At 41.2% G+C, this 10,478-nt stretch overlaps 1 protein-coding gene across 1 annotated transcript; it reads left to right on the forward strand.

Moving 5' to 3' along the window:
• The first annotated feature begins 204 nt into the window (after window positions 1-204).
• On the forward strand, window positions 205-7,059 carry Pate3 (prostate and testis expressed 3). Its single transcript, XM_004641450.2, has 4 exons — window positions 205-361; window positions 3,126-3,248; window positions 3,746-3,888; window positions 7,021-7,059. The coding sequence occupies exons 1-3, from the start codon at window positions 226-228 to the stop codon at window positions 3,868-3,870; spliced, it is 384 nt and encodes a 127-aa protein (XP_004641507.2). The 5' UTR covers window positions 205-225; the 3' UTR covers window positions 3,871-3,888; window positions 7,021-7,059.
• Window positions 7,060-10,478: the final 3,419 nt, after the last annotated feature.

Consider the following 10,478-nt stretch of genomic DNA (forward strand, 5'->3'; position numbering starts at 1 on the left):
GTACAGTACTGTTTCATATATTAAACATTGGTGGATGGTAGCACCCATGACAACTCCTGGAAGTCAATCATGGTGACTACTCTGTGGTAACTGTAATTTTTTAAAAAGTCAGTTCATTGTAAACCCAACAATTGTGAATCACCATTACTCTCTGCCATGGGGAGGACAACCAATGAATTTGAGTTCCAAGACAAAACATTGCGTGACGAGCTCTTTTAGCCACGGATGAAGGCAAAAGCATCTTCCCTGGAGTCTAATGACCTGTGCTTGCAGCTTCTGGCTTATTTTCTCCTGTGCAAGAGAAGAGTCAAAATGAACAAATACTTCTTGTTGCTCTTCTCCCTATTCTTCCTCATTTTGGGTGAGTCCAGACCTGAGGAGTGGGCTGCAGCCACAGAACGTAGAGAACTCCAGGGGAAGTCACATCCTGAACTGTGTGCACACAGGACTCATCTTTGACCACACTTGTGAGCAATGGCAACCAGGCTGCAGAATACTCAGCTGCCGCCCCTAGCAACCTTTCTGTCCTCTCAGGTGTCCTTACCATTCCCCTCCAACTTTTGAGCTTCTGCCATTCTATCCGGCTTTTCTCCTCTACCTCAGCCATTCCATATCTTCCATATTCCATCAACGTCTCCCTCAGGACATCGTTTCTGCTCTTCTATACTCATTTTCTGAGGGAGGTAGTCAGCCAAATGAATAATTTTGTTGTACTTGATGGTTTCCGATACTCTTTCAGAAAAATTTATTGTGACGAGTATATTTAGGAGAGGAAATTGTGGACACCATGAAATCAGACAGGTTTTTTTGTTTTGTTTTGTCTTGCTTTTTCTTTTAAATGTCCAATCATGGTCTTAAACTTTATGTACCTTTAGTTGCTCATTTGACAAATGGACACAATATCTTCTTGCAAGGCTTTTAGGAGGGTTAAATCAGATTAAATTTGAGAAGAAAATAGTCCTAATGAGATGATAGAATGCTGCTTTCTTTTCTCATTTAGGAGTACCAAGAAGACAGTTTCAAAAATTAAATGTTCATTGCAATAATTAATCCCCTAAAACATGATAAAGGTGTCATTGTGTTTTTCTCTGTATTTTCAGAAATTATTTCAATTTTCTTTTTTTTTTTTTTTTTTTTTTTTTTTTTTTTTTTTTTTTTTGTATTTTTTAGGGAAGGGTCTACAGGGTGTTCAGGGTCTCACTACTAGATCCGACTTGTAGTGATCTGCCTGTTTACAGCCTCCCAAGTGGTGGGATTACAGGCACGCACCACCACACCCAGTCTCAATTGCGTCTCAGTGTGCCCCAGGGGCGGGGCTGGCAAGGCAGACCTGAGGATCAAACCCCCGGCCCCTGAGGCTGCTTGCAGGCTTTTTAATCTGCTGAGCTATTTGCCGGCCCTCAATTTCCATTTTTGTAAGTACATATTTGCAGTGCATAATGATTACATTACGCATGAGGAGTGGGAATATGCCCATCATGCGTCTCGATTCTTGTTTCAACCCTTAGCTCTTCCTCGCTTCCCCTCTCCCTTCCATACCTTGGTCCCAATTCCAATTGCAAAACATCTATTTTCCTATTTTCTGTCTTTCAGTTTGCTCTTTATTTAGATTTTTGTTTTCTCTTCTAAGAGAAAACATGCAATGTTTAAACCTTTGTGCCTTATTTACTTAGCTTATATTAAGACTGCAAGGGGGCAGCCAAATAGCTATCAGTATAAGACATGCTGAGCTTCTGATTTCTTTAAGATTCTAGTGTAAAAGCCACTGAAGCTGAACAAGTTAGGTTCTTATGACAAGATCTGTGGGTAGAGGCCCAGCATAGGACACTGAAAGCCCAGTGGCTGAGTACAGCGTCCACACAGCATGGGCCAGAGATGCTGAGACAGCAGTTGAGACTGGGCGCGGTGGCACGCGCCTGTAATCGCAGCTCTTGGGAGGCTGTAAACAGGCAGATCACTACGAGTCCAATCTAGTAGTGAGACCCTGAACACCCTGGAGACTCTTCCCTAAAATACTATATATATACATACATACATATCTCCATTTTTTTTTACAAATGGCTCGAGTTTATCCTTATGGCAGAGTAACCCTGCATTGTGTACACACGCCACAATTTCTTTATCCTTTCATCTGTTGATGGATATACAGGCCTTCTTCACAATTTGGGAGGTGTGACTTCAGCCAGTGTAAACATGGGTCTGTGAGCATCGTGGTAATACGACCCTTTTCACTCTGTGGGGAAGATGTCTAGAGCAGAATGGCTGAGGCCAAAGGAATTTCTACTTTTAGGTTTTGAGGAATTGCCATACTGATTTCCATAGGGGTTTGTATCATTATCCATGAGGTCAACACCCAGATTCCTTGAACTTAAAAAATAACACATGTGCCACTTAGCACCATCGAAGCAGGAGTATGCAACCCAAAATAAAGGCCACTGTCAGAACCACACCCTAGCAACAGCAGCTTAGATGGAATACTCTGAGACATTCCTCCTCACCACACTCGAGCCTCTCCGCAGCTCTGCAAGTTAGGAGAGAACAGGAGGAATAGCACCATTTTTACACTATAGGATGACATGAAAGTTAATTTTTCTTTTTTTGTGGAAGTGCAAAGTATTCCAAATGGGCTGGGGAGATAGCCTGGTAGTCTAAGTGCCTGCCTGGCAAGCACAAGGACTGGGGTTCAATCCCTGGTACCTCATGCCATGCCACTCCTAGAACCTGCCAGCCACCGAAACTGGGTTTGGTGGCACATGCATGTAATTCTAGTGCTGGGAAGGCTGAGACAGGAGGATCACTATGAGTCCAAGCTGCTTAATGAGAAGTTGTAGCCAATAAGTAAATGAGTATATGATAATTTTTTTTAAAAAAAGTATTCCAAATGAAAAGAACTAAGGTTGGGTTGAGGATCCTTTTACTCACACAGTAGCATCTTCTTACATCACTGCAGCATAACCGAGTAATTGCTAATGACCTAGTTGCTCATTGCCTGTCTACTGCACCATCAGGTCTTCACCCACCCACCCAGAACCTGGTCACCCCACTCTCCCAGTTGGAATATTTCCAGCTCCATCCCAAGTCCCCGCCTCTGTCTGGCCTCACACCCAGCTCTGTGCTCTCTCTAGCAACAACATCACTGAGATGTGCAACATGTCATCTTCACCTTGCGAGAGACCGCTGTAGACGAGGCTTTGGCATGTGTGTTGCTCAGAAGAACGAGAAGTGCATGCATCTCAAGGTCATCATTAGTAAGTCAGAGAGTCGGGGAGGTGCTCCAAGAACCTTAGAATTCCCAAGACAGTGGTGCACCAACTTTGCATCTCAGAGCGAGGCCAACCGCAGGGCAGAACCCAATTACAGAATGCCCCAGCACCACAGGCACAGGTCCCTGTGCACACAGAAAGGAGAGGGCTAATGAGAAGGAGGAAAGATGAGGATTCTTAGCACCAAAAAAAAAAAATGGCTAAAGAGATTTTTTACCTACAGAACCTCAAAATGCTATTTGCTAGTGCTCTAGCAGAAAAGAGAATCAAACAGATACCCAGTACCCTGACAGCTGTGAAGGACTTCTTGCGAATAGTCCAACCCCTGCAGGTAGCCAGCAATTTCTGCATTGCTGCTCCTGGGCAGTGTGAGCTGGGAAGCCAACCTTCCACCTGCTCTGCTGCCGGATTTATGCCACAATTGCTCCTGCCTTGGAAAATTTAGATCACTGGCTTTTCTATGTGGTTCTTCCCTGTTGCAGATTCTACTCACGTGTTATCATATATGGACTGTCAGAAGTTCTGCAAAAATGGGAAGAAAACCACCAAGGACCACACTTATCAATACATTTGTTGTGGCTCCAATTACTGTAACAGAAAAGGCTAAGGTACTCATCTCCTCAAGGTGATATTCATCCCCAGGAATGTTACTGGTGATTTTTACTCTACTTTATACCTACCCTAGCTGTCCTGTCCTGTCTGTCCTACCAGTACTGTAGCACCCTCTTAGATCCAACTCACTCTTTCTGGAGTCTTTTGTTCACTCGCCCTACACCTCTTGGTTACAGGATAAGAGTTGTGGACAAGGGAATTCTCTCATTACAAAAGTTGGCATTTCTATGTTCCAAGAGTTCCTTACAGTAAGATTTAAAACAGGATTCTTGTAGCACTTTCTTATCAACTTGGAAGACTGAAGTAGAAAGATTTCAGTAGAAATTCTCAAGTATCTTTAAGTATCCATGTATCACTACAATGATTAAGCAGAAATAGTAAGAATGTTGGTGATGGGTACTTGATTTATGGACAGAAAGTAATTTCCCTCCAGCAGAGTGTGCATTTCAGATTCAGTTCTTCCATTTTTGTGGCACAAACAAACATTCTTTCACACGTTGGTAGCATACAGCACACAAAGAATAGTCCAGTCTCTGTGACATTCTCAGCCCAAACTCAGCCCTTAGTATTTCTGTCAAGATATATGTTTACACCCAGCACAGTTCTTGTGTCTTCCCCTCCACTTTCCTAACCTCTCTCTCTTCCTTTCCTTTGCCATCCACTTCTACTATCGCCTGTTCATTTCACTATTTCTATGCTAACTCTCCCTCTAAAAGCAAGGTACAATTTAAGGCTTTGTTCAATTTCTTAGGGTTCTCCAGGAGAACACAATCTACCATCTATGTATCTATGTACGTATATATTATCCACCTACCTATCATCTGTCTACCGATTATCCATTTATCTACCTATTGACTCAGCCCGCGAGTCGAGACGTGGGGTAATGACCTGGAAGAGGAACGGGGATGAACAAGACAGGGCAAGAGACACTAGAGATGGAGACAAGACAGGCTTTCTGATCAAGTCTCATTTATTGAGGAAGTGAGCAGGGTCTAAATAGCTGTATAGTGGAAGTAGTTGGGTGGGACTAGTTGTGGATTGGTAGTGGAGGTCCAGGACCACAGGAAGATGCTGAGGCAAGCAGGGATTGGTGCTGCAGCATTTCTTGCCCAAATAAGGGAAAATATAACAGGAGTGTTCTATCACCCCCTACAACCTATTATCTATTTGTATACCTAATATATATCATCTATCTACCAATTACCCATCTATATATCTACCTATATTATCTATTATCTATTCATCTATCTACTTATCTGCCTATCTATCTATCTACCTACCTACCTACCTACCTACCTACCTACCTACCTACCTACCTACCTATCTTCTATCTGAAAGAGAGTATCAGATAGGCGACAGCACCAGAAGCAAGACAGTGCAGGGTGGCTGTGTTCCTGCATGCTGCAGAGCCACACAAGCCAGTAGCTGCTCAGCCCAAGAAGCTACACACGCTCCATGAGAGGGCTCAACGATGCAATGCGAATATGGAATTCAAAGCCTGGAACTTCATGGAGAATAGCTGGAATGAACTCATATCTAAAGTCTTAAGAATTTGATGTTGCAAAAATGCAACTGATAAAGAAGAACAGAACCTTTGATTTTTTTAAATTAGTGCATCATTGCGGCACACAGTGTCTACATTCCTTCTGTGGAGTTGGCGCTTGTGCATCTTCATTGCTTTCTTCATCCCTTTCCCTCATCTGCCTCTCCCTGAACCTCCCTCCTCTGTCACTTGACCCCCTTCCCATGTGGGAAAGGTCCCTCTCTCTATTTCCTGTTATCCATCTTTTCTTTTATTCTTTATGTATACTTTGAGTTTTTCATATAGTAAAGTCTAAGTGATATTTAAGTTTTTGTGTTCAATTTATTTCACTTAACATTATGGTCTCAGGGAGGATGGAGCTTTTAACACACAATACAACTTCCTCCTTCTTCCCTTTCATTCCATTTGGGCTGCAAGCCTATTAGATTTACTTGCCCATATGACAATAATCTCCAGACACTCCCGGAAACACCCAGAAGTGTGCATTATTAATCTGCTGGGCATCTTTTCACATAAGTCAAGTTGAGAAGCACTATGAACCATTACATCTGCCCAGTGTGTCTCACACCTATGAGGCCCAGAACCCAGGCTGGGCTATCTATTGAGGTCCCTTACCTAAATACACTCACTGAAGTCTCTACTTTCCCTGAGCAATTTTCTTGAACTTACAGTGGATTTGAAACTTCTGTCTCTTGTCACCCATCTGTAAATAGTAAATCCATTTTCTAATCTTGTGAGCGCATGTATTCTGTGCCATAGGAGTCACATAGGTGACCAGTGCCTGGTGAGTCTGAACAACAGCCCAGGACTCAGTGGGTGGAAGGATCATGCACTCCTGTTTCTTGACAGTGTGGTGTTTCCTACACTTCTCAGTTGGGATTTTCTGAATATTAGAACCCCTCTATGCAGAATCTAGCAGGAATTTGCAGTGTGAGAACCTGATGACATCATATATTTCTCCATGTTTCCCATTATTGATGTCACAGTAACACATTTAATGAATATTCACAAGGGATACCCACCAAGCAGGAGAACTATGACATCTTGCAATCCACAGATCCCAAAACACTACATATTCCCAAGAGTCTCTTAAGAACTATGCTAGTTTCTGTTTTCTAGCCAAAGTATGTTATGGCAAGCTTGCTCTCTCATCAGCTGTGAAGAGCCTTGGAAAGTGCCTTCAGAGGAGAGCGTTCCTTTAGGTCTCCAGTAAGAGATCATTCCTTGCTGGAATTGAGCTCCATGTATGCTTTATGTTTAAAAAATCATTCAATCGCATTTTAAAGTGTTGACTTTTCAAGGTGGCATGGTGGTGCACACTTGTAATCCCATCACTTGGGAGGCTGAGGCAGAGGGACCACCAAGTGTTCCAGGACAGCCTGGGCTACCAAATAAGTTCAAGGCCTGAAGTATAAAGTGAGATGCTGTCTCAAAAAAATATACTGAATAGCATTTTAGAGTATTGACTTTAATTACTTTATTCTCTATCCAGTTATAATAGAGGGATAAATCTTTTCTTTACAACTCTCAGTATTTTAACCAGAAGTGAGAAGTACAATATTAATGCCTGAAATGCTTTTTTTAAATTTTTTTTATTTTTAGGGAAGGATCTAGAGAGTGTTAAGGGTCTCATCACTAGATCAGAATTGTAGTGATCCACTTGTTTACAGCCTCCCAATAGCTAGGATTACAGGCTCACGCCACCATGTCCAGTCTCAATTGCCGTCTCAGCCTCTCTGGCCCATGCTGTGTGGACGCTGTACTTAGCCACTGGGCTTTCAGTGTCCTATGCTGGGCCTCTACCCACAGATCTCATCATAAGAACCTAACTTGCTCAGCTCCATTGGCTTTCACACTAGAATCTTAAAGAAATCAGAAGCTCAGCATGTCTTATACTGATACCTCATCATTTCTACTATCTCCTTAGCTTCTGTCACATTGAGTTTTTGTGCATTTTTGAACATTTTTCGGACAGTCTATAATTTCCTGTAAGTCTAGTATTCACTTAATTTTTCCTGCAACATTTTTATTTGAGGTTTATTTACAGACCTTTCAACTCGTATGTCTAAATTAGGAGAGTTTCCCCCCCCCCAATACTTTAGGACATTTATGTGTGGTGAATAGCATTGGCTCAGAGAAAATTCCCTGTTTTGTTTTTGAGTCCAAAAAGGGAAATAGGGCCTGGGAGATAGCTCCGTGGCATAGCACCTGCCTGGCAAGCACCAGGTCCTGAATTCAATCCCTGTACTGCAAAAAAGGGAGGAATAGAAAAAAATCATTACAAATGGCTGCCTCTAAGTAATTTTCAACATGTGCTACTCCCTTCTCCCCTCCTGCCAAGTTCTGCCTTTTCTGTGACAACTTTAGTCTTTGAGCTGTGCTCAATTTTATTTCTATGAACACTTCTTTTCATCCAAAGGAGCTCCATTTTTGTAAATGGAGTTTCAAGGCCACATTCCTATATTTCCTAAATCATGAGGCTTTGTGCCACCTGAGACCTTAGTTTTCTCTAAGGCAGTTTTCTTTTGCCATGCTCGCTGTTCTTTTTTAAAAGATTTATGGAGGTTCTCGCACTGCTGTGCTTCCAGCATGGCCCAACTCAATGTGCACTGCCAACAGAGTCCTGAGTAAGCCCTCGTGTCATGCCAGAACTCTTGGGCAGGCACCTGGAACCTCTTCCCAGAGGCCACTTATAATACCATGCTGAGGTGCTTCTGCAGGAGCGAGTTAACCAAGCCCTACAGACCTGCGTTAAAAGCTTCACTGAACATATACTCCAGCTGCACAAAAGAACACAAATAATTGTGCTTTTCCGGTTGTTATTTGTCACCATCGGTAGCACCAAACCAGCTCAAATCAGGCAATCAACAGATACATGTTTAATATTCTCAGGGCACATGTAAAAGTCTTTAGCATTTTATTTTTTGCTATTGTAGTAGTACCTATAGTTTATTATGAAAACACTCTCCCTAAGTATGTACATGAGAACAAAAAGTACCAGTTTATCAGTTCCACTCATCCTGTATATATATTTGCCTGGTTTTCCCCCTTCCCCCCACCCACCCACACACATACACCCACCCGGGCATGTCCACAGCTTCAGTTTTCCTCATGGCACCTGGGGAAACTGTCTTTTTTCACCAGACCAGTGATGTGAACTTTTTAGAAACCAAGTATCCAAACTGTAAACCCAACCCCACTTATAAAGGGCAACACTGCTATTAAACCTGAATATCCAATTCTCAGCTGCTGAAATGATGGCTCCTGTGACAACAGAGGAGGCTCTGCATGCTGTCACATGCACGTCACAGGTTTGTCACCACTGCCCTGCACAAATTGCTATTTGCAAGACTGCTGATTAAAGAGCACTGATTTACGTATCTTGCATTGGTTAAGTCAATGACTTATTTAGTACACTTGGATCTTTGATTTCCCCTGTCACAGTAACAATTTATAAATATGGAAAGAGATAAAGTTGGAATAAATGCAATGTCTGTACATGTGAGTTCGATTTATTTCACTTAATAGTATGGTGTCATGTCCCGACCCATGGGTTAGTCAAAGAGGACCCTAGAGGAGGAATGGGGATGAGAAGGGACAGGAGACACAAAGAATGGAGACAAGACAGGATTCTGATCAAGTCTCGTTTATTCAGGGGAGGTGCTGGGTATATATAGGGAGTGTAGGAATGAGCAAGTCTCGGCTCTTGGGGGTCAGCAGGTATCTAGGCAACGGAGGAAGGTCCCACCCGTGGGGCATAGCACGAGACTCATGGGGAATGGGCAAGGCGGGAAGGAGCAGAAACTTAACTCAGCAGGGGAGTAGAAACTTAAGAAAATGGCTGACACTATTATAAAATGGATACCAGTTAACGGCTCCCCAGAGTGTCAAGTTGTATCCATTTCCACAGAAATGTCTCAAATTTATCCTTCTTCATGAAGAATGGTATTCCATTACATAAAAACACACTCTTTCTTTCTTTCTTTCCTTTTTTTTTTTTTTTTTTGGCAGAACCAGGCATTGAACTCAGGCCTTTGTGCTTGCCAGGGAAGTGCTTATTCTACTGAACCATCTCCCCAGCCCCTCACATCTTCTTTATGCATTCCTTTTTTATTAAATTTAATTTTATTATTTCATTTTGAAAAGTAAAAGACAAAAGCAAGAAAATCAGAAACAATGACAGAAACAGGGTAACGTAAAGCAATATATATGTTACAAATTTTCAGAACAAGAATAGCTGATTAACAAAGGTTGATCTATTATCTATTTTTATCATCAAATCTGTTTCTCAGATTAACAGATGTAGTTTTGTAAGATTGGACATATGATTGCATATTAACCCTTGTTTTTCAGAAACCTTACATTTTTGGTTTTTTTAAATTTTTAGCAAAATATTTTTTTAAATAATTTTATTTTTTAAAATAATTTTATTGAGAAACAAATAGCAATAAGACAGTTTCAAAACCAATTACTAGCACAGTTTCAATAATTAATACATTGCATATTGCTATCTTAGTGGTCATTCATTGTACAAGATGTAGACATGATACCCTGTCCACAAACACTATTAGAACAAATCTTTCTATTCATTGAATTAAGAGAAAGTAGCTGTATATCTATCCTATTTTGAATATATAGATACAAAATGGTCCTTCATTTGTATGTCCTTTTTTTTAAACCTTAAAGTTTTGTTCATGTCCCTCTTGTTTTTCTTTTTGTCTTTTATAAAATTTATTTTGAAGAGAGTATAGTAATAATTGATATGACGTTAGAAATGCTGCACATTTAAAAGAATAAGCTGACAAGCGTTCAAGCATTATTTTTGTATTACACACTGCTGTCCTCAGATCACAGATATCAGCATACAGTTAGTCAAAGTGAAAATTCTACACATTAACTGCTGTTTTCAAAAAAGTGATGGAAATTTTTAATACAACCACATCAGCCATCCTGTATATATACTTGCATGTTGTCCACCCTGCCCATCACCTGAGGAATGGGTGGAAAAGATGTGGTATTTTTATACAATGGAGTATTACTCAACTATAAAAAAAGAAAAA

This window comes from Octodon degus, unplaced genomic scaffold, assembly GCF_000260255.1.
Source record: "Octodon degus isolate 3935 unplaced genomic scaffold, OctDeg1.0 scaffold00136, whole genome shotgun sequence".
Lineage (NCBI taxonomy): Eukaryota > Metazoa > Chordata > Mammalia > Rodentia > Octodontidae > Octodon > Octodon degus.

Coding starts and splice junctions, on each gene's coding strand:
- Pate3 (XM_004641450.2), top strand. CDS start 226: ATGAAGGCAAAAGCATCTTCCCTGGAGTCTAATGACCTGTGCTTGCAG. Junction 362..3,125: donor CCTATTCTTCCTCATTTTGG/GTGAGTCCAGAC, acceptor TGCTCTCTCTAG/CAACAACATCACTGAGATGT. Junction 3,249..3,745: donor GCATCTCAAGGTCATCATTA/GTAAGTCAGAGA, acceptor TCCCTGTTGCAG/ATTCTACTCACGTGTTATCA.